Raw genomic sequence first — 24481 nt, 5'->3', positions numbered from 1 at the left:
ATTCGTACAGAGATGAAGGGATCATGGAAGGACAAATAGAGCTGGATGTCATCAGCATAGCAGTGATATGAGAAGCCATGAGATTCAATCACAGGCCCCAGAGATGTAGTATAAATAGAAAAGAGCAGTGAACCCAGAGCTGACCCCAGGGAACCCCAGTTGTGAGTTGCTGGTTTCAGACACTCTTTCCCTCCATAATACCTGGAAGGATCTGTCTGGGAGATAGGATTCCACACAGCGCAGAGCCGTTCCGGTGATGACTAGGCTGGTGAAAGTTGACAGGAGGATCTGAGGATTCACGGTGTGAACAGCAGAAGAGAGGTTGAGTAGGATGAGCACAGATAATCTTGAGGTTGATCTTGCTAAGGCTTCAGTGACGGAAAGCAGAACAGTCTCCGTGGAGTGACTGTTTTTGAAGGCAGACTGCTTGGATTCCAGGAGATTGTTATGTGTGAGAAAAGTGGAGAGTTGATTAAAAACAGATCTTTCAAGGATTTTGGACAGAAAAGGTCTGTAGTTGTCAACTGCAGCAGGGTTAAGTGTGCTTTTTTTAAGCAGCGGGGTAACCCAGCCCTGCTTAAACGAGGTAGGGAATGTGCCGGTGGAGAGGGAGGTGTTAAAGATGTGTGTGAGTACAGGTAGTAGCGTGGGAGAGATGGACTGAAGAAGATGAGAAGGGAAAGGGTCTAAAGGAGAGGTTGTAGGATGGCTAGAGAGGAGTTTTGAGACATCAGTCTCTGAGAGAGGGGATGATGAGGACAGTTCAGAGTTACATGGAGGAAGAGCCTGTGGAGTAATAAAAATATCCCACAGGTAAACTTTATTCAAGTTGGAGAAACATGAAGGATGATTAATATGCATGAGCTTATCCGTGAGTGTCAAAGCAAAGCATCTGAAAATTTATAAATGTAACATTTCACACATTTAAAAGAAAATTACACAACTATGATTGTATTGTCTCATTTGTAAGTCACTTTGGATAAAAGCATCTGCTAAATGAATAAATGTAATGTATGAGAAAACCCATTTATGATTTGCATTGTGGAGAATTTTTGTTGATTAATAATGCACCAAGTTTATACTTTTCTTATTATACATGTGATTTACTAAAGTGAAGGAGTCATCAAACCCAGACCCCTGATTACCAGTACTCGCTAAATGCTCTATTCACTGTATATCCACGATTGTGATTGATCCTGCAGTAAAAATTCTAAGACTTGCAAGTCATACAAATATTATCTTACTTCTTAAAGGAACATATATACACAACAAAATCCATTTCTTTATCTTACTGTGTAAGTGTGTACTGTTCCATCAGAGGATGTTCAAAAGGCATATATATGGGTGAGGTGGTCAGGCATCCCCATACTTTTGGCCATACAGTATAGTTAGCTGTAGTTAAATAAACGCTGCAAAGATGAAGCAACTTGGACAAGAACTATCTCTTCAAATTGCCTTTGAACACAACCATCTTCTGTTGGCTTGGAAAGGTGTCCAGTTCGATAGTACGCACAACATGACATTTTATAAAGCAAATTCTAGCTATTTAAAATCATTTAATATGAAGAGTGTTTTGTTAGAGGGAGATATCAGAGTCATGTGTCTCACTCAGAGGTCTGGATTAGTTGATTAAAGTGGGCATTCCCACTGGTTAAATGTGTATTCCATGCTTGGAATTGTATCGTTTGTGGAAAAACAGAAACAACATAAAATCATGAATTCTGCTCAAACCCAGAGAGTAAGCACTAAAGTACCATGCAACAGAATACTACAGTCCATGACAAATAATACATTATAGTTTTATGCCGGAATGTCTCTTTACCTCCCTTTAAAAACATGCATCTTATCTTGACAAATTCACATTTCAAGGTCTCATGGCTTCACGTTAGAGCACTTGTGTGTCCTTAATGAACTTGAATGAGTATAGCTCCGCCCACATTGTCCACATAAGTACGGCTTCTCTCCTGTGTGAATGCGCTCGTGATGATTGAGATGACTCTGACGAGTAAAACTCTTCCCACACTGTCCACAGAAATACGGCCTCTGTCCTGTGTGAATGTGCTTGTGTTGATGGAGATGACTCTGATGAGTAAACCTCTTCCCACACTGTCCACAGTGATACGGCTTCTCTCCTGTGTGGATACGCTCATGTATTTGGAGACTACTCTGACAAGTAAAACTCTTCCCACACTGTCCACAGTGATACGGCTTCTCTCCTGTGTGGATACGCTCGTGTATTTGGAGACTACTCTGACAAGTAAAACTCTTCCCACAATGTCCGCAGTGATACGACTTCTCTCCTGTGTGAATGACCTCGTGTCGATGGAGATTACTCGGACAAGTAAAACTTGTCCCACATTGTCCACAGTGATACGGCTTCTCTCCTGTGTGAATGCGCTCATGTATTTGGAGATTACTCTGACGAGTAAAACTCTTCCCACATTGTGAGCAGTGATACGGCTTCTCTCCTGTGTGAATACCCTCGTGTCGATGGAGATTACTCAGACAAGTAAAACTTGTCCCACATTGTGAGCAGTGATAGGGCTTCTCTCCTGTGTGAATGTGCTCGTGTCGTTGGAGATGATGACGTTTTGTAAAACTCTTCCCACACTGTGTGCAGTGGTAAATCTGGAAAACACAAAATTATTCAAGATGCTTAAATTTTAGATTTTGTCTCCATGTGTTTATGGAGTTGTTTTTGGAAATGTCTCCTACAATACTGTAATACGGCTTGACCACCCAATCACCCACCTTTAATGGCTGTAACAGATTTTAATTTTAGATTTGTAATGTATTCCATTGATTGCAGCTCAATTTTACTAATACCAAAACCACTGTGACTGATCATTTTATAAGAGCCAGGATGAACAAGAAAATTAACCTAACTTACATATAATTTCTCATCACTAATCACACAAAAATAGTTCATGTAGATCTTCATAGATTTATAAAATTCAGAGACTAGCTATACAAAGATGACCTTGCTCTGGATGTCAGTGTTTTTTCAAGCTGAAGCACTGAATGTGTTTAGACTTCGTAAAATCTACATGGAACTTTGTGTATTTCCAAACACAATGGATTACAGCATTATTGTAATCCACACACATTCTCTGTTAAAAAATAATCTTGACTATCATTCAGGTGTGAAGTTATAGCTCATGGCACATGCATGCTTCTTAAAATTCCATTAATTCCATCCCTGGGGACTTGTATGGTAGTCGCTAGGCCTGTGTGATATAATCAGTTTGTACAGGATTTCGGGGAGTTTCTTGTCACTGTTACGGCCAATAATGCTTGATTTTGCTGAGGCTTTTTGAAAAAAATTGCAATGCAACCTGCAGAGTTTTTTATGCTTCTTTTGCGGATAATTGCATAACTGGTGAAATTGTTGTGCACGGTCTTTCATATGGAGGTTTGTAAGTAAATAAGATCTTTTAGCTGTACTCATGTTCTATGCATGTTACACGAAGAGGGCTTTGACTGAATGCACATTTTGATGATGTCACTTGATGGACCTTGGCCAAAATCTGCTGTAAGCTCCTCAGAATATTGGAGTGTGCTTGATTTTGCTTTAATTTGCATTAATTGGAGGAACTGTATAATGATGTTATCATCACTACATGTGAGGGTGGGGGTTATGGTTGTAAGTGTGTGAGGAAGGGTATGGGGGCACAGAGAATTGACTTTTTAATTCTGCTGGCTCATACATTATTCTTTTGTTTTGGTCTGTAGAAGTAAAATGGACTGGGACAAAATGGCACCCATTAAACAGCACTCTTTTCCGGCCCAACTTTATGAAGAGAAAAGACCTGAAAATACGGATATTACCCAAAAGTGGCAGAAAGTTTACAGCACTCTGGCTCTGGAGCTCTCAGAGAACAGATTACAAACTTCTGTTCAACACAGTGAAAATGTTGTATCACCCCACACTGTCGTGGATTATTATTCGGAAACCCAAGTCTATAACACTAGAATTGTATTAAACTTGTTTTATAGCTGTTGCTGAAACAACACTCGGTACGTTTACATGGACAACAATAATCCAATATTAACCCGATTAAGACGATACTCTGATTAAGAAGCTAGCATGTAAACAGCGATTGTTGAGGACCTTAATAAGGCTAAAGTCATACTCGAAGTAAACACAAATCGAATTAAGACATGGATTATTCCTGTTTTAGTCACATCAGTGACGTGCATTACAGATGCAGATACAGTACACAGATACAGGTGTACACACCTTAATCATACTATTAATGTCATGTGAGAGGTTTCACCGCATTATTTGGAATATTTTAATCAAAGTATAATTCACTCATGTATAACCAAAGTATAAGGTGTGAGAGTATCAACAAGTTATAATCAATGAAATGAGTTAGTCCACTAAAACATATGCTTAAAGAGTATAACCAAATGTTACTCAGTATACTGGTACCCGTTCATGCTGGGAATGTATGTAATCTTTTAGGAATGTAATCTTCTTTAAAGAGAGAGCTGGCTGTACCACTCAACCATTAAAAACAACGTAAGGATGGAGGCCCAAGTTTTAGAATTAATGGTGGAGCACAGCCAAGGTCTGAATAAATAAAAAAAGAGGAAAAAACCCCACCTGATGAGATCAGTGTTTTAGAATTGCATAAACATGTATCAAGGATAAGTAAGGGAGCTGATCTGCAGACCTGCTCAGCTTTATTGTTTGAACAATAAAGTCTATCTTTTGACATCAAAACCCAGAGACTCATGCAGTGCTTTTTGTTGAAGAAGATTCCATGACACTATCTAACAAGTGGAGAAAGTGCTACTCATTACCATCTAATGAACTTTATTTAGCTAGCTAACAGTTAGCAGGCTTGTTCTTTGGTTTGCTAATCTGCCAATTGCTTGCTTTTCCACTGCAGTTTAGTGCCGCCTCAGCATGGGTGCCACCTTCCACTCGCCTTCACGCAGGAATAACGTTGAATTATGAAAATCCTTTACAAATACTCGGTGAGGCCGTATTCAAAACGTCTGTACTGTTCACTGAACACGGAGCCTATTAAGGATGTAAAGTAACGGCGTTCTAGAACCTACGTAGTGCTCTATATGAATAAGGTAGATTCAGCCGTGACAGGAGCGACTTGGATAAACGTCTGTTTGGAAATCGGTAACAAGCGAGATGTAAAAATCTAAGACAGAAAGCTTTGTTGTAATTTTATGTGTAATGAGATAAATTATACATAATTTTCAATGAATAGAATATTACCATATGCAAAGTATGTATTAAATGACACGCATTTATTCAGATGCAATACAGAGCCACTCGCCATGGTGTGCGCGTGGCTCACAATTAGGATCGGCTTGGCTTGCTTTGAACCTCGACCGAGATGGTATTAAAAAAAAGTACCAGGTACTATCCACAGTGGAAAACCCCCAAAAAGCAAGCAGAGTCAAGCCAAGCCGTACCGTGCAGCAGAAAAGTGCCATAACTGGTGACGTCATCAGAACGTACTGTGTAGTTCTCAGAGTTTAAAAATTAAAAGAGAATTCAGACACATGACTAAACTTTACCTTTGAACCAGTAGCAGCAGGAGTCTGTGGAGATTTTCCTAAAGAGCGCCGTGTGGACTCGGATTTCATTACTAGAGGTGTAAAGAATCAGGACACTGGAAGAAAAATACAGGGATTCATGACTCCAGAATCTCCGCTAACCTGTTAACTGAGCAGCTCAGGTGGGAAGTTTCAGGTGAACTCACCTTTAGTGATGTTACGCAGAGTATCAGAGCTTCGAAACCCGTGTGGAGAAGGAAGCTCCGTGACCAAGTGTTTGTTGGTTTCCTGTAATGGCGTCGTCAGTGGCAACGTGAAGTTTTCAACTTCAGCCTCTTCACTCTTAAGCCGTGTCCGAAATCGATCACTCGTTCACTATCCACTCTTCACTATATAGCGAATGACAGTTGATTCCACTATATGGGGAAGAAGTGAAGGAAAATGAGTGAGTGAATTTGGACGCTGACGTAAATAAAGTGCATCAGCGAGCACTCCCTCATGGACATTATTATTGTTATTGTATCATAAAAGAGTAAAGTTCATTTTCTCCCTGTTCATTTGTCACATTTATTGTATTAGTTGATATAGAGAACAAAAAACATCTGCTGGTCATGTTTCTTTATTATTATGCTGATTTATTAAATCAGACAATGGTGACAATGGTTGAGGTGGTGGTGTGATTATAGCTAAAGTATCATAATAATAATAATAATAATAATAATCATAATAATTATATATATATATATATATATATATATATATATACACATACACACACACACACACACACACACACACACACACACAGTGAGGGAAAGAAGTATTTGATCCCCTGCTGATTTTGTACGTTTGCCCACTGACAAAGAAATGATCATTCTATAATTTTAATGGTAGATTTATTTGAACAGTGAGAGACAGAATAACAACAAGAAAATCCAGAAAAAAAAACGCATGTCAAAAATGTTATAAATTGATTTGTATTTTAATGAGGGAAATAAGTATTTGACCCCTCTGCAAAACATGACTTAGTACTTGGTGGCAAAACCCTTGTTGGCAATCACAGAGGTCAGATGTTTCTTGTAGTTGGCCACCAGATTTGCACACATCTCAGGAGGGATTTTGTCCCACTCCTCTTTGCAGATCTTCTCCAAGTCATTAAGGTTTCGAGACTGACATTTGGCAACTCAAACCTTCAGCTCCCTCCACAGATTTTCTATGGGATTAAGGTCTGGAGACTGGCTAGGCCACTCCAGGACCTTAATGTGCTTCTTCTTGAGCCACTCCTTTGTTTCCTTGGCCGTGTGTTTTGGGTCATTGTCATGCTGGAATACCCATCCACGACCCATTTTCAATGCCCTGGCTGAGGGAAGGAGATTCTCACCCAAGATTTGACAGTACATGGCCCCGTCCATCGTCCCTTTGATGCGGTGAAGTTGTCCTGTCCCCTTAGCAGAAAAACACCCCCAAAGCATAATGTTTCCACCTCCATTTTTGACGGTGGGGATGGTGTTCCAGGGGTCATAGGCAGCATTCCTCCTCCTCCAAACACGGCGAGTTGAGTTGATGCCAAAGAGCTCCATTTTGGTCTCATCTGACCACAACACTTTCACCCAGTTGTCCTCTGAATCATTCAGATGTTCATTGGCAAACTTCAGACAGGCATGTATATGTGCTTTCTTGAGCAGGGGGATCTTGCGGGGGCTGCAGGATTTCAGTATTTCACGGCGTAGTGTGTTACCAGTTGTTTTCTTGGTGACTACGGTGCCAGCTGCCTTGAGATCATTGACAAGATCCTCCCGTGTAGTTCTGGGCTGATTCCTCACTGTTCTCATGATCATTGCAGCTCCACGAGGTGAGATCTTGCATGGAGCCCCAGGCCGAGGGAGAATGACAGTTCTTTTGTGTTTCTTCCATTTGCGAATAATCGCACCAACTGTTGTCACCTTCTCACCAAGCTGCTTGGCAATGGTCTTGTAGCCCATTCCAGACGTGTGTAGGTCTACAATCTTGTCTCTGACATCCTTGGAGAGCTCTTTGGTCTTGGCCATGGTGGAGAGTTTGGAATCTGAGAGTTTGGTGCCAGGCAGATAAAACACACAGCGCACAGGGTCATACTACAAAATAAGTCCACATGTGTCAGCTATATTAAAGGATGGCAGTTGATCAGCTTATTTAAAGAGGTAATTAAATGGATACATTCATCATAGGTATTTGATAGCACAGAGACACACAAACAGAAACTATAACCCAGTATTCCCCGTATCCAAGTTGTCTTAATAGCAGTTCATAATATAAGAGTACATGATATAAGAGAATTTCCTTTCAGGTAGAATCCTCTTGACTAAAACTGAGGAAATATCCAAACTTATATATTTATCTCAAACCTTGTATATGGCCCCAAAATTAGATAAATCTGTGAAATCAGTTTTATTTAAATGTATATGGAAAAATAACACACACTATTTGCATAAATTCCAGGTGGTTAAAGAGTATGAACGTGGAGGCTTGAAAGTCATTGGTCTTGGTGCATTCAGAATAAAATGGCTTAGAGAATGTTTAATAAAGACAAATTCAATATGGTACCATATTCCAAATAATATATTTTTTTTAAATCAGCAGTCTTGATTTGGTGTTAAAATGCGATTCAGATATTTTAAATTCCTCTGAAGGTATCAAATTTTCATAAACAAGTAATGTTATTTTGGAAAATGATATTTATCCATAGTTTCCCCCTCATAACACCACTCTTTGGAACAACAGGACAGTAGTGGCTAAGAGAAAGTCTCTGTTTAAAAGCGACTGGTATAACAACGTAATTATTTTTATTCATGATGTTAGATGCTAATGTCTATTGTTTATCTCAGAGATTTCACTAATAAATAGAGTTAAAATTCCAACAAAGGGCTATGATAATATATGCAATGCTGTGCCCAGTGGACTCTTAAGAATAATACAAAGCAGTTTTTCTGATCCTTTAGCTAGGCCTGTAATTTCCCTTCCTTCTTTAAAAACATGTAATGTTGATCTTTTTGACAGTAAGTGTAATATTAAACTTCTCTACAAAGAATTTAAGCACACCATCACTGGTAAGTACCAATGTTATTTTCTGGGAGATGTTGAAACTCCAGTAAGGAATAAAGCATTTACCTTTATTTTAAATACTCAGGTGCTCTGAAGGTTAAGGAGACCCATTACAAAATCATGTTTAGGATTTACCCTGTTAGTGAATTTCTACGGAACAGATTTCATTTCGGAGTGGATCCTTGTAGTTTTTGTTTCTTTTCCTGAAACACTTGATCAGCTATTCTTTTACAGCGAAGTTGCTTCTAAATTTTGGTTTGATATAAATAGCTGGTTGTCTATTAAAATGGAGTCAACTCCCCCATGCTGTTTTACAAGATATTCTTTTCTTTAAAGTTGACTTAAATCCACTTTTTTCTGATGTTGTGAACTTTGTTTTATTGTTGATTAAATATCATATTCATACTTGTCAATGGAAAAAATGTAAGCCTGCCTTTAATATTTTTCTATGTGAGGTGGTGAAACTGTTTCGGAATTTTAAATGTCTCAGAAAACAAAGCAGAAAGACGGAAAAAAATCTCTCCATCTCAATATCTGCTACTTTAAAATAGGTTTCTTTGATCCCTGTATAATTAATTTTTTTCATATTCAATTAAGAACCAAATACCAGAAGATTTAAAAATGGCTTATTTTATTATTCATTCACAAATCCAAAAAAACAAAGGAAAAAAAACTGTCATGCACAAGTAAAAAATAAAATAAGAAATTAGAAAATGGGTCTAATGTCAGGTTTCACTTTAACATTTTATTTGTTTCGGTTGGCTGTGTCCTGGAAGTTATTTATTTCTTCAGGTGTTTTGCACTGTTAGCCCAGATTTCATATCTACCTAACAATTTAATATATTACATATATACAATGTATGTTTTAAATACAATATATTACACATTAATATATAACATACTTAAATTATTTAAGTTTGAGTGCATTACTAAAATATTTAAGTAGTCTACTAACTTGTAGACATATTTCAATGTGTGAATAATTTTAAGTTAAATGGATTAACGTTATTAAGTTTTTGTCCGGGCCACGCCTCCCCACTGGTCAGCTGTTGCAGAGTCAGGGGAAGTCATTTTCTCTCGTGGTGAATTCGAGGATCTGTTGATGAGCAGTTAGAAAGTATGTTTTAGTCAGTTTTTATTGTTTCTATTTTCCATTGAGAGGCTGTTTTTGAGTAATAAAAATAGAGTTGAAATAATTTTGGACGTGTTCTCCCGCTTGAACCTGAACCAGGCGAGTTCAGGGGACATTTTTTCATCTGTTCATTTTAAGTCTGAAAAATATTGATTGAAACCGGATTACGGATGTTTTCTCCCGCTTGAACCCCTGCCAGGTGAGTTTGGCAGACAGATATTTTCCTTTCTGTTCATTTTTAACAGTGAAAAACATTGTTTTAAACAATTTTGGACATTTTCTCCCTCTTGCTTCTCCCGGTGAGTTCAGCAGACATTTTTTCTTCAATCTGTTCCTTTCTCTGTTGGGATGTACCTGTCAAGGACTCTTACAGTCAAGCTCCAGTGGGGATCCTCTGCTTCAATCAGAAAGTCCTCAGCTAAACCCATTCAAAGTGAGCGTGGTCTTGAAGGGAGTGTGGTGATGGATGAACTGGCCGACCTGCCTCAGGCCTTCTGTGTTCTTTTCTGACTGATGTATGCCCTGTACCTGGACTATCCTAAGTGTATGAAAAACTTGTCATAGTTTCCACTTTATTCAGCAGGTAATGCTCAACCTGGGAGGTCACCTGGCACCCAAAATTCAATCTTTGAAAAATCAGCTAACAGTAAAATGGGCCTCCGGATTGTTCCACTACTGTTCCACTAGCAAGTGGTTCATTTGTAATGTTGAAGTGCATCTTTTACAATACTGATACTGACTTTTGTGGTTTGATTCAATTCTTATTTACAATGTTCCTATTTTATAGAAATGTATTTTATTTATAAATACAGTGGTACAATACTGATGTCTAGTGAACATTTCATGTGAATAGCCTCGTTGGAAATATATTTACTGAAAACGAATGTTGATGCGTCCAATACTTATTTCCCTCACTGTGTGTGTATAATTATTTATACACACAAACACATTTTTTTCAGCTACTGAATGACTAAGTCGTTCCCTTCAAATGCTATAGAAGTTAGAAACATGTACACCAATGTCGTATGTAACTTTAGAGACGGTCCCTTAATTTGCGCATATCGAACATCAAGAAGACTTTAAACCAGTCTTGTGGACTTTTGTTTCTTGTTCTCTATTTCTTTTGTTCTGGCTGTTGTGTCTTGTGGTGTATATTCAATTCCATCAATACTCACTTTTATTACTCTTCACTAACCCAAACTAAAGGTTAGAACATGATACATCTTTTATATAGATTTATAAACTGTGGTGTAACTGTGTGCACATGCTATGTAGACCTGGGGAGCGGGGGACGCTTTAGAGTGTAACACAGCTAAGCGCTATCAGCTATGAGCTAAATAAACCAGCACAGGAGAATTGATTTGGATTATTATTGTTATTATTAGCATTTCATTTTATTTACTTACCTAACGGTTTCCACAGAGTCCCTCACTTCCGGTCTGGTGAGTTCGGGATGTTAAAGGGCTCCGTGAAGTGATCTCGGTTTGAACAGAACCGGATTTAACAGAGTGTGCGTTTGGTTCTTTATCTGCCACCTCGACCCATTCTCTCTCTCTCTCTCTCTCTCTCTCTCTCTCTCTCTCTCACACACACACACACACACACACACAGAGACAGAGAGAGAGAGAGAGAGAGAGAGCAGTTGAGCGTGTAGGAATGAAGCGCATGCGCAGTGTGCTTTAAACCAGTGCCGCCATGTTGGATTCGCCCAGCGCCGTTGAAAAAGAGAGTTGCGACACGCTTTGATCTCGCCGTAACGCAGTCACGTGGTTCATATAGCTCTCAATAGTTACAAATAAGTCCGCGCCTTCGACCTGTTTGAATGGGTTTAAGCGGGACAGTGTCGCGACACTTGGTACACGGTCACCTAGTTCCAAAACTAGTCAAACCAACAGAGGTCTTTGACAGAATAATAATCATAAACACAGTAGATGAGAGAAACAAAACTCACTTTTATTGTCCAATACTAGCAGCCACCATTAGCTGAAACAGGCAAAGTGGTAACAGTATTAACTTGGAGCAATCTGTTTATGGTTTTGAACAAGTGTCTGGGATTATTTAGAATGTTTACAATAGCCTGAGAGAAGTAAGATGATCTTTCAGTCTCCATTAGTACTCGGTAATCACCCAGTAGATCCTTCCACGCTTCATAGTAGACATTCAGTCTGGTAAGGCACCATTTACACTCCACTTTCTGACAAGCAGCCCTTCCAGAGCGCAGAGTGTCATTATACCAGGGAGCAGAGCAGGTGAATGTGACCTTACGTGACCTTAGAGGAGCAAAAGAGCAGAATTTAACTGCAAAACTTTCTCCTCCAGCGGTGAGGGATGAAGATCGCTTAAGGTGGAAACAACAGAATTGGAGAAAACTGTCTGATCAATAGACTTCCACTTCCGGAAGGTTAATGTTCGGTAGGCTCACTTGGATGATACAGTTCCAAGTTAAAAAGACAGCTGAATGGTCAGACAGTCCAATGTCAACAGATGAAAACTGAGATACAAACGAGCCGATTGCGATCACGAGATCCAGCGTATGGCCCTTGTTATTAGTCGGGTCAGTTACAAACTGTGTGAAGCTAAAACAATCAATTAGCGACAGAAATTCCTTAACCGCCACAGAGTCACTACAGTCCACATGAATGTTAAAATCTCCCACAATTACAATTCTGTCAAACTTCATTCTCAACATTGACAGGAAGTCAGCAAACTCTGACATAAAAGCTGCATGTGTCTTAGCCTTAGGTGGTTTATAGACTGTAGCGATGATGGTAGATAGAGGAGCAGAAATACTCAAGACCAGGCATTCAAAATGATGAAAACTGGGGAACGGACACAGCGCTTATATTGAACTTCAGGTTATAAACCACAATAATGCCTCCGCCTCTGCCAGATAGCCTCGGGAGATGTAATACTCCAAAGCCCGCTGGAGTGATCTGGTTAAACAGGAGTCCATCATTTACTTTATGCCAGTTTTCGGTTAAAAACAACAAGTCCAGCTTTTTATCTGTAAGAAAGTCCGACAAAAGCAGCGCCTTGTTATTCACGGACCGAGCATTGAATAATGCGGCATAAGCCAGGCTCTGAAGCGGAGACGACAGTGATTTAATCTCCACGCAGGGAACTGATATTAAATTACTGTGATCAATACCAGTATGGAGCAGTTTGTTGGTCTTACATCGACAGGTAGGGACAAAGATGTTAGGAGAGGATGAGACGGCAGAACTGCGTCTCAAACCCAGATGGATATATGGTTTAGGATGTAGCAATCCAGCGTTTAGACAGAGTTTGTAAGAGTCTTTGGCTAGAAAATAAGAGCTCTGTTTTAAAGACAGAAGCTGGCGTAGGGTGTGTACCTTAATGATAATGATACTTTATTTGTGACATATACATTAAAGCACAGTGAAATTCTTTTCTTCACATACCCCAGCATGTCAGGAAGTTGGGGTCATCTATGATACATCACCCCCTGGAGCAGAGAGGGTTAAGGGCCTTGCTCAAGGGCCCAACAGTGGCAGCTTGGCAGTACTGCTTGAACCCCGGACCTTCCGATCAGTAACCCAGAGCCTAACCGCCAAGCCACCACAGCCCCCATGGTCATTGAGTGCACACTCACAAGGCCAAGGCGTTGATACTCCGAAGCACACTGTGAGCACCAAGTCGTACAGTCCTCACATGCAGCGAGGCGATGATTCCCCGTTGCACGCAGCGGGTTATCCCAGGTGGAACACAGAAGTAAAAACAGCAGTCCAAAGTACATAAAATGGCACCACCGCATCGCAATCATAGGGGCACTGAAAACAATATAACTAAAATAACTCGCTGTTATTTAAAACAATATGACTTAAAATAACAAACGAAAACAAACAAAACGGTGACAGGTGCGGCAGCAAAACGCACCAGCGGACATCCAGATAATCAATAACCGATGTTCTAGTAACTCAAAGTAAGATGAGGAACCTTGGAGTCATTTTTGATATCATCCTGTTAAGCATCCTTTTTTCCCCACCTCAGAAATATAGCTAGACTGCACCCTATGCTAAACTTCTCTGTAGCTGAAAAGCAGATAAACTAATTTGTTGTCACTCAGATAGATTGCTGTAACGCTGTTTTAGCCGGAGTTTCTAAATCCACACTTAATAAGCTCTAATATGTTCAAATCTCTACCTCCAGGATCCTGACTGGGACCAGGACATGCAAGCATATTACTCCTGTTCTGGAGTCCTTGCACTGGCTCCCGGTCAGGTTCCCTGCCGATTATAAGATTATGATGCTGACACACAAAGCATTACATGGCTTGCTCCATGCAGACAAAGAGGCTGTGCTCCCCAGTCTCAGAAATATTGAGAGAAAACTCGCAAAGAATCCAGAGCAGGTTAAAACCTACTGCTCTGAAATTCGAAAGCTTGAATCTGCAAGCGAAATTGTCAAGATATCACCGGAGGAGCCAGACAAGACCACAGACTCCTGGTTTATCCTGCATCATATGGTGCATCTTAACGGGAAGGCCAGAATAGTCTTCAATTGTTCCCTTCCAGCACCACGATCAGAGCTTGAATGAACAACTCCTTCTTGGACCGACACTGGGGTCATCTTTACTAGGTGTCATTTTGGATGAGCAGGTGACGTAGTTCTTGTTTTCGAATCGTACTGGGAGCTTCATGCTTGTGTCTGTGTTTAAATTACACGGTTCCTTTCTCTTTCATTAATAATTTTGCGCTATCGTTCTCTTTTCTTGTAGTTTCACTTTCCCTTCTGCCGTATTTTCATTTGTTCAAAGAACGTTTTTGTTTTTTTCACTAAAGACAGCAAGCGGAGTCTATAAACGTCAGATCCATCTAAATAATATCAACTTATCTTTGACTAAGGTACGTTAAACACCCAGTAGTTCTCCCAAACGACACCAGCTCTCTGTTCCCACGTCTATCTGTCAATGAATTAGCAGCTTTCTGACGGACAGGCAGCAAATTGTGAGACTGGGGAAATTCACTTCCTGCACCTGTACAATCAGCACTGGTTCCTCCCAGACATGTCCCCTCCCCACTACTGGGAAAGGGTTGGGAAAGCTTAACTGGGTTTCAGACTCAAACATGATTACTCAATCTCCATGATCATAGGAGACAGTTTGTTACTTTCTCACCCCAGTTCAGCTTAAAGATAGTCATTCATGATTTACAGAACCCCTGTTCAAACTTGGAATATGGGAGGCGTGCATTGTAGCACCTTTTCTGTCAGTGTAAATACAGTCTTCTCTACTAGGAAATGAGCCACATATCCCGAGCAACCAGACAGAAAGAGGTTACAATAGTCCAACCTGGGTTAATATCAAAGTAAGTTTTTGTATCATGTAATATAACCTGTATAGCAATGAAAAAGGCTATTTATCATATCTACATGAGTTTCAAATAAGCAACTAGAGTAAAATAGCAGTTTCTCAGGAAGAATTTAAACATCCCAAGTCACATCACAAAAAAAAAAAACTCAGGAAACATGCAGTAGTGTAAAACATTATTGTTTCAAGAGCTCCATAACCTGAAAAGTTTGGTGGCTGTGAGGAGGATCGATGCCCTTTCAGCCCTCTAGTCTCCGAGCTGTTAATCTGCACATACCTAATCACATGTCCACACAGTATACAATAACACACACACACATTTATTGCATGGTTTTATATCACTGTTTATTGTAATCATTTTAAAAAGTCAAACCCAACCTTGAAAATCTTTCACCTTTTTAAATCGCTTCTCTTATATTTATGATTAATGATTATATTGAGACGATCTGGCAACCTGTATGGAGCTTAGTAAAAGGTCATAACTGAGCACAGTATCGAACAGACATCGATTTAGTTTCATTGTTAGCTCTTTCCCACAGACACAGTCCCGCTTCCTCATTTCATATTGTAAAGGAGTCTGACAAAATTGCTAACATGGTTTTCCCACACAGTTATCTATAAACATGCACTGCTCTTTTTAAACACTTTGGCCAGATCACTTTCGGTGGAAAAGAGAAACAAACCTAGAACCTGAACCTACAAGCTGTAAATCATACGCCTCTGTACCTGAACTACACCTCATGAAGAAAAAATACAAACGGAAAACTTACAGCAGTGCACCACCCGGTGGCCATTTTAATATCCTCTAAAATCACAACGTACACACACACACACACACACACACACACTTAAAAGCATAATGTGCCAAAGAAATAGTTCCCATTAACTAAAGAATGTGTAAATTTAAGACATGAAGCAAACACTGCCTCTAATGCACTCTCTCTAAACCCAAAACATTTACACTTCGGCCAGCTCGCGCCGAGTTTAAACACTGGTCAGATCCACTTTCAGCTTATGTGGAAGTGCTTCAGCCTCACCCTCCTTCACCAAAGAGCTGACAATCAGCAGAGAGGATTGTGGGTATGGCTTCAGGTTCTGCTCCTTCATGTACTCCATGTCTCCATAAATACTCAGCTTCTGTAGGGATAACACACACACACACACACACACACACACACAGAGTGTAATTTCAATCCTGAATAAAAACAATTATAAGATCAACATTATTGCAAGATTCTTTATGGTGCTGAGGTTCAGTATTAAAGGAAAAGTTCAGCTAATGCTCATGAGATATACTGGTATCAACATATTGCACAGAAACAAGACTAAGTCCTTAACAGCAGTGAAATGGTAATAGTGCACTTAGAAATAGTGATACATGCTGAAATGTGACAAACGTGTGAAGACACTCCACGAGAGTCATTGAGCCGTCAGTGAGGTGACCAGTGTGTGGAAGGTACTGGAGGTACGAGTGAATTACAGTTTATTCAGGATCCTGATGGCCTGCAAATAGAAAGTGTTCGTCAGCCTGCTGGTTCTGGATCAAGTGCTGCAGTACCGTTGGCCTGATGGCGGTCTGATAGACAGTGTGTGTGCAGGGTGACTGTGGTCTGAGGAGATTTTGTGAGCCTTCTTCAGATATTGTGTGTGGAAAATATTCTGCAAGGCTTGGAGTTTTTTCTCTGTAAGGTCTTGCGGTCTTAGAGGGAGCACCTGCCAACCCAGAGAGTCATGCACCCATAAGGTCGGTGACGAGCAGATTTCACCACTATCTTGGTGTGAAGGGACCCGGTCAGGTCATGGTTGAGGTGCACACAGAGGAACTTGATACTCCGAACTCTTTCCGCAGCAGCCCCACTGATGTCCACGATCATCTCCTTAGTTTTGCTGATGTTGAGACAGAGGTTGCAGTCATTGCACCACTCTGATAACGCTCTGACCTCATCTCTGCATGCTGTCTCATCTCCATCCGTGGTGGGGTCATCAGCAAACTTGAAAATGATGTAGAAGCTATACTTGATTACACAGTCGTGAGTGAACAGGGAGTACTGCAGGGGCTGAGAACACATCTCTGTGGAGCTCCTGTGTTCAGAGACAGTGTGGAGAAGATGAGTCACAGATTTTCACCACCTTGGGTCTGCTCATGAGAAAGTCCAGAATCCAAGTGCACAGATGAGTGTTCAATCCCAAGTCCTTGAGCTTTGTGACAAGTTTGGCTGGAATGATGGTGTTGAAGGCAGAGCTGAAGTTGATGAACAGTATTCCCACATAGGTTTTTTTTCCTATCCAGTTGTGAGAGTGCACTGTGTATCACCCGTGCTATGACATCATTTGTCCATCTGTTTTTACGGTCTGCAAATTGGAGAGGGTCCACGGGGGCCGGAAGGGAGGAACAGATGTGGTTTTGACTAGCCACTCGAAGCTATTCATGAGTGTAGAGGTCAGAGCCACAGAGCAGTAATCATTCAGACATCTTAGGGAAAGGTTCAATGGTGGTCTGCTTAAAGCACGTGGGAATCACAGACAGTCTAAGAGAGAGATTAAAGATATCTGTGAAAACCGCTGATAGCTGGCTGGCACATGCTTTGAGGACATGGCCATGGACGCAATCAGGACCTGACGCCTTGCATGGGTTGATCGTCCTGAAGATCTGATCACATCTGGTACATACATGGATAATGCGCAGCTGTTGCAGTCCACCGGTAGTTTCACTGCAGGGAAGGTGTTGCTTGCCTCAAACACAGCAGAGACGGTGTTCAGCTCATCAGGTAGTGACGCAAATAGTCCCACACCGCAGATTTTCCCACCTTTGTAGTCTGTGATGGAGCGCAAACCATTCCATACGCGCTTGATGACAGAACCTTGTCTCTGTAGCCACTCTTCGCAGTCCTGATGTCCCACTGAAGATCATACTTAGCTTTCCGGTACGCCACCAGGTCCCCGGAGCTGTAGTCTGAAGTTCAAGCTCTAAGTTTGGCCCTGACTTCAGCATTAACCCAAGGTCTTTGGTTCATGAAGGATTTGGTACAGATTTTTGGAATTATATTTTCAGTGCACATACTGATGTAATCAGAAGGATGGAGGTGTGACCAGCTTTACCGAAGGTAGGGTGAGGGAGGGGTTTGTAGAAGTCCGTGAGTGCAGTGTAGCAGTGATCCAGCGTCTGCTCAGCTTGAGTAGGAAAATAATGTGTTGGATTTATTTGGGCAGAACTTTTTTGTTGAAATTCCCAGCAACACTAAAAACAGCGTCTGGATGAGAGTTCGCTAGACCATTAATAGTCACATACAAAATGTCCAATGCACTTCCTTCGTGTGTCTAAAGCGAGATCTAAATCAGTGTTAGAATGACCGAACTGAATTCGCAGGGGAGGAAAAAAGATCAGACTTTAACTGTAATGAATTAGACATCATGAGAGCAGTGTTCAGCAACAACTGAAACATCTGTTCCCCAACAAGAGTTCAGCAAAGCACAAACCCAGCCACCTCTGCTGTTACCAGAGTGTGGTGTCCTGTCTTGGAGATGAGTGGTGAAATCAGGCGGTGTGACTCCATAGCTTCCAGCCAGGTTTCAGTGAAGGCTAAAACACAGCAGTTCCTGATGTCGAGTTGGAACTTCATTCGATCATTAAGTTCATCCATTTTTTTGACCAGCGACTGGACATTTGCGAGTAAGATACTTGGAAGAGGGGTATTGAAGCACCTTTTCTGAGTTCTGCACATAATCCCAGCACATCTGCCTCTTTTTTGCACTTCTTTCTCCTACACTGACGCGAGTGTAAACGAAGAGATCCACAGCAAAGGGGCCGCTGCCACTCAAACTCACATGCCAGTCACTCTCAAAGTCTGTTTTGAGCGATGATCTGATGTCCAGTAGTGTTTGCAGAATATATTGTATGATCGAGGAAGAGATATTTACAAAAAGATGTAGAGTTTGGCTGGAGCTCTCTCCAGTGCAGTAATCCTGCGGCACACCAGAACCGCAGCACATTTATATACACAACCATATTTAGGTACGATGTTGCCTATGTGCGACATTTATGAGCAGCCATATTTATGTGCAACTGTGTGTGTGTGACGTCTCCGAATGACGTTCATGTTTGAGGTTGTTTATGTGCTGTTTATTTGTGACATTGTGCAACATTTGTGAGAAATTTTGGGTTAGGACTGTCTTTGTGCACAGTTGTCTGTGTGTGCGATGTTTGTGTGTATCATTTGCCTTCATGTGAAGTTGTTTATCTGCAACATTTATGAGATTAGAGTTTAGGGATTCAGGGTTAGGTTTGTGTACCTCAGCAGGGACTGGTTAGCGATTAGAGGTTAGGTTTTAGGAGATTAGGCGTTAAGTTTATGTACCTCAGCAGGGACGTACTGATCCGCAGCAGTGGCCATCGTAGCACAGCAGATCCAAATTAGAACCAGAACCGACAGAACCAGAGTAGTGGTCAAAATCCAGCCAGGCAGCCATGAGCTCCTAAAAACACACACAGACACAAACATGCTTAAACGGTAATAATGTTAGCTCTTAATGTATGAAAAACTTTTGTTACACTTCAGAATCAATAAATTAATAAAATTCAGCACTGACTTACTGACTTTTTTTTTTCATAAAGAAAAATCTCCAAGAATCTCAAGAACTAATTGTCTTTGAACACAGCTCTCCGTGCCCTCCACAAATGCTGATTAAAGCTCTATTATGCAAAGAACATGTGAACATGATCCAGAAGGGCCGCCATCTTCTCAGGCCCAAAGCTCATTTAAAATGTTCTGAGGCAAAGTGCAAAACTGTTCTGAGGTCAGACGAATTGAAATCTGAAATTCTTTTTGGAAACTATGGACTATGCGTCCTCGAAACTAAAGAGGACTAAAGAGGAGAGGGAGCATCCGGATTTTTTTATCAGCGCTCTGTTCAAAAGCCTGCGGCTCTGATGGTATGGGGTGCATTAGTGCCTATGGAATGGCCGGCTTGCACATCTGGAAACGCACCATCAATGCTGAAAGGTATATACAGGTTTTAGAGCAACTCAGCAATAAGAAATTCCACAACACCTTTATTTTCTGCAGAGAGAAGCTCAATCTTAATATCTGTGATGTTAAACATTGGGTCAACGCTGACAGCATCACAGTCCAAAGAGCTAGAAGATGGCGAGGTTCCAGCAGAAGAAGCAGGCCTTTGTGGCGGAGCCGACACACTACCACATCCTACTACATCGTAAACCAAGCCGGAAATACCGGTTACATAACTCTATAAACTTTAAATACACAAATAAATCTGTCCAAACTCCGCCTTCAGACTTTAGGCAATGCCCTCTACCTGAGTGTGTTTGTCTCAGTGACTTTTTTCTCTTTGTTTCCCATATTTATAGCAAACTGTGTCCTATATGTTTCTTGATCTGAAACACACCTGGAGAGACAGCTGAAGAAGTTGTAGTCATCCTGTGAACTGCTTTGATCCTGGGCCACAACACCAAATCTCTCCTGGCCGAAGCTCCTACTGTATTCTCTGTAAAGCGGCTCGTTAATCTCAGGATCTGTAATAGTGAAACAACATGCAGCTTTAAATCAGATGTGTGACCACATTATTATTATTATTATTATTATTATTAATATTAATAATAATAATATTACTATTACTGTAAACTCAGGAACAGGGGTGCAGTGAAAGACAGTGCGTTCGATAATGTTTATAATCTCATTACATTCTCAGGCATGTGACGGCATTTTTACAATTTCTGATGGAAATGAATGTACATGCAAGTGAAACAGAATGGGGAGGGGGTGTGGGGAAAATGCAGGTAGAATAGGCTTTTTATGATGAGTTATTTGTACCTGAACTCTGAGGCTCCTCCTTCAGCTCCTCCCCCTGCAGGTCAAACTGAGACACGAACTGAACCTGTGGCCCTGTCTGTAAACACAACATGAATAAATGTCATTACTAAAGAGAGCCACATCTCACTGGTATTCCCTTTATGTAAAGAAACGAGTTTAACTTTTGATTAAAGTTGTTAAGTGACACTGGGCTTTTGAGAGTGATTAAATTAATAAACTCAGGATAAAGTTTATTGTAATTGTGACCTTGGGTTATGAGAGAGCCATGTGTGTTAATAATAATGATAACATCACGTTACATTACAGCACAGTGAAATTCTATTCTTCGCATAGCCCAGCATGCCAGGAAGTTGAATGTTCATTCTAAACTTATTATATAACAAGAAAACATTGACTTTAAGCAACCTTAAAGTATAAAACACTCCTATAATCTGTGTGCTTACATGTAATCAGTTTTGTTGCACGAATGTAGCAGCAGTTTAAATCTCTAAAAGGTGTCTATGATTTCAATAATGTGCATCTACATTAATCTACACTACAGCGCCCCCTACTGGTCATGAGGTGAGTCACTGTGAAATGCCTGAAACTGTCTGGAAGTCCATCCTGTTTTTTTAAAGTGAAGTTACTTACTACAGTAAAACAATTGTCATTTCTCCTACCTCCTCTGTGGGATTTTCAATGCTGTGTTTGCGCCTAACCAAGTCTTATAAAGTCTTATAAAGTTGTGTAATACAGGAGGATAATCATGTACTTCTGAGTTGTTTGGGATAAGTGTCTGAATCTGTTTATTGGCCTGGTATCCAGCAAAAAAGGATGTTGAAATTTTGTCCCTGTAAATAATCCCCTTTAGCTAGGACGCTGGTAATTATGGGATAATCGGTCTCTAAGGATTCGAGTGCTCGGAGGGAGGATTTTCAGTCTGTATGCTGTGTGCTCTCTATCTGCTCTAGGCTAGGAGTAAAGCCTCGGCTGCGGAAATTGAGTTTTGTTCAGGAATACAAATAACGAGTCACTGTTGTCCGAACGCTACTGCTCCAGACACACTAATGTCCCTCCTAGACCCGTGTGTATATACGGGTTTATGAAGTGGGGAAACGGCATCTTATGTCTAAGAACTGTTGTTTATATTCATTTGGGTGGGTCACCATCTTCTTATGTTGGGTCAGGTCCATTGTGTTTGGTTTCTTTATATTCCAGGGTGGTACAGGGCATGTATGTGTGTGTGCTAGGATGTCCAAGTTAATATCCCTGTTCTTGAGATGGGGTTTTATGTGGATCCCAAAAGGACCAACAGGTTTTGAAAGTAATATGAAAATAAAGTAATTAGTAATGAATTAGTTCTGAATTTTTTATTTATTTATTTTTTTTTTTTTTACATGCAGTAATCAAAATTACAATTTGAGCGTAGTAATTAGTAATCTGTAGTGGATTACTTTTTTTGAGTAACTTCACCCAACACTGTTAATAATTTACTGATTTATGGTGGAATGTTTCACCTGGAAAACAATGACTTTCCCATCATCTGCCTGCAGGTAAAAGGTCCATGACGAGGCGATGAACTCATGGGCTTGGTTCATCATGTCCTCCCAGAATCCCCTCACCAGCGTCAGGGGGTAAAGTAGGTGGATTCGGGGCATCATGGCCAACAGCTTAAAAGAAAAAGCTCCAAAAAGTCAAAAATCTCCTGGCAAGGTTATCAAGATTTAAAGTGTGATGTGAGGAAACTAAAAGCATTTACAATTCTTATTAGTGGAGTTCTCATTGTCATGTGAGGCTTTGGCTCCTCACTGTGTTTAGTTTAAATATAGAGATAAACCCGACAGCCACTGTTTCACTTCCTACTGTGTTTATTATAATATTAAGCCTTATCTCCCTTCAGTTCTCACCTGGTGTCCCACTGAAGATAAGCAGGGTTGAGTCTGGTCAGTACCTGGATGGGAGACCTCCTGGGGAAAACTAAGGTTGCTGCTGGAGGTGGTATTAGTGAGGCCAGCAGGGGGCGCTCACCCTGTGGTCTGTGTGGGTCTAATGCCCGAGTACAGTGACACTATACTGTAAAAACAGCAGCGTCTTTCAGATAGGACGTTAAACTGAGTTCCTGACTCTGCGGTCATTAAAAATCCCAGGACGCTTCTGGTAAAGAGTAGAGGTATAACCCCAGGGTCCTGCCCAAATTCCCCCATTGACCCTTCTCCATCATCCCCTAGTAATCTCCATCACTGAACTGCCTTCATCACTCTCCACTCCACTAATAGCTGGTGTGTGGTGGGAGTTCTACCGTCACATCTTCCAGGTGGAGGATACACACTAGTGCTGGTTGAGGAGGACCCCCCCAATATGATGTAAAGAGCTGTGAGTGTCTAGAAAAGTGCTATATAAATATAACTTACTAAACTTCATTTTCTGTATATTAAACAGATTTATTTCCTCTGTAACTCACCCTGGGTTTTATTATACAAAATAAACATAAAAACAACATAATACAATATAAGAACTACATTTTTATGTTATGTTTGCTCTGTACCTGCTCTTGTCGCTGCTCAGCGAAGGGAAGTTGATTCTGACAGCCCAGACTGCAGGCGAACTCTTCATCTACTTCATCATACGCTTCATTACACGCTGTGGAGGAAATAAATCACTTTTAATGTGAACACATAGACATGTGGAGCTAACACCTAAAACTCTACTTCAGTTATTTCCTCTGTACCAGAGTCACACTCGGATTTGGTCTGATTCAGATTTTCACTGTCACCGACAAACTGGCAAATGGAGAAAAGTCTGCATCCTCTCTGACAGGCGAACAGCTCCACCTCCTAAAAACAACAACAATAAATCCAGTCACTCATCATTTAACTACAGCTAAAACTTTAACAGTGAAAAATGCCAAGTTAATTGGGCTAAAATGCCAAACTTCCTTGTGTTTATTATTAATGATTCATATTGTGACCAGAGAAATGATTACGCTTCAGTTATTTATCAGTTCCAGTTGAACAGATTTAACACAGAGAAGCGGTAGACTAACACAAACACAAAGGTTTAATAATTTCGCTGCGCAAATTCACCTGTTAGCTGCGTATGCTAATTAGCAGCAATGCTAGCACTAATGCTAGCAGGACTCACCCGCGGGTAGGTGTGCAGGCTGTAAGTCATTCGGCAGGTTTTATGGCAGGAAGCTGTGCTGCCTAAAACTCCGTCGAAAGCCGAAGCCGAACAACACAAAAAAACTGAAAGAAGGAACGTCAGAAACAGCCAGACGCACTTCATCTCAACTCCGTTTCTGCTCCAGATCCTGCAAAACAAACACAGCAGAAAACAACAAACACACCGCTCCACTTCCGGCTGATGATCCGTGATGTGGTCTCGCGAGAAAACGCGTGACTTCCGGGTTCGTGGTCAGAAGACGTTTAGCTGTGAAAACACAAGCGCACGGAACATTGACATCTCAGTTCATTATTTAATAACAGTAATTATAGTAACTATAATCAGTGTCTTTAATGAAGAGACATGGAAATTAATAAATAAGTAACGAATCTACTGCCATAAAAACAAAAGTTAATGATAATCTAATGTACATTCAAACACCCC

At 40.7% G+C, this 24481-nt stretch overlaps 2 protein-coding genes across 4 annotated transcripts; both read right to left on the bottom strand.

Moving 5' to 3' along the window:
• Positions 1-774: 774 nt before the first annotated feature.
• Positions 775-13071, bottom strand: LOC108278072 (zinc finger protein 239). Of its 3 annotated transcripts, XM_053687418.1 has the most exons (4): positions 11146-11490; positions 5733-5942; positions 5548-5642; positions 775-2628 (listed from the first exon to the last, which is right to left on the bottom strand). In XM_053687418.1, the coding sequence occupies exons 3-4, from the start codon at positions 5614-5616 to the stop codon at positions 1873-1875; spliced, it is 825 nt and encodes a 274-aa protein (XP_053543393.1). In that variant the 5' UTR covers positions 5617-5642; positions 5733-5942; positions 11146-11490; the 3' UTR covers positions 775-1872. The 3 variants fall into 3 exon arrangements, 2 of the variants coding, with proteins under 2 accessions (XP_053543393.1, XP_053543392.1); XM_053687417.1 differs by lacking the exons at positions 775-2628; positions 5548-5642; positions 5733-5942 and adding an exon at positions 6409-7591 and having other exon boundaries at positions 11146-11553; XR_008398233.1 differs by lacking the exons at positions 775-2628; positions 5548-5642; positions 5733-5942 and adding an exon at positions 9222-9703 and having other exon boundaries at positions 11146-13071.
• A 2325-nt stretch (positions 13072-15396) lies between these two features.
• tmem59 (transmembrane protein 59) lies at positions 15397-24252 on the bottom strand. The gene is made up of 8 exons (XM_017491201.3): positions 24017-24252; positions 23604-23709; positions 23421-23515; positions 22393-22545; positions 20897-20972; positions 20472-20598; positions 19424-19541; positions 15397-16205 (listed from the first exon to the last, which is right to left on the bottom strand). The coding sequence occupies exons 1-8, from the start codon at positions 24158-24160 to the stop codon at positions 16053-16055; spliced, it is 972 nt and encodes a 323-aa protein (XP_017346690.1). The 5' UTR covers positions 24161-24252; the 3' UTR covers positions 15397-16052.
• Positions 24253-24481: the final 229 nt, after the last annotated feature.

This window comes from Ictalurus punctatus, chromosome 17 (assembly GCF_001660625.3).
Source record: "Ictalurus punctatus breed USDA103 chromosome 17, Coco_2.0, whole genome shotgun sequence".
Taxonomy (NCBI): domain Eukaryota; kingdom Metazoa; phylum Chordata; class Actinopteri; order Siluriformes; family Ictaluridae; genus Ictalurus; species Ictalurus punctatus.
This window is presented reverse-complemented; position numbering and strand designations above follow the sequence as displayed.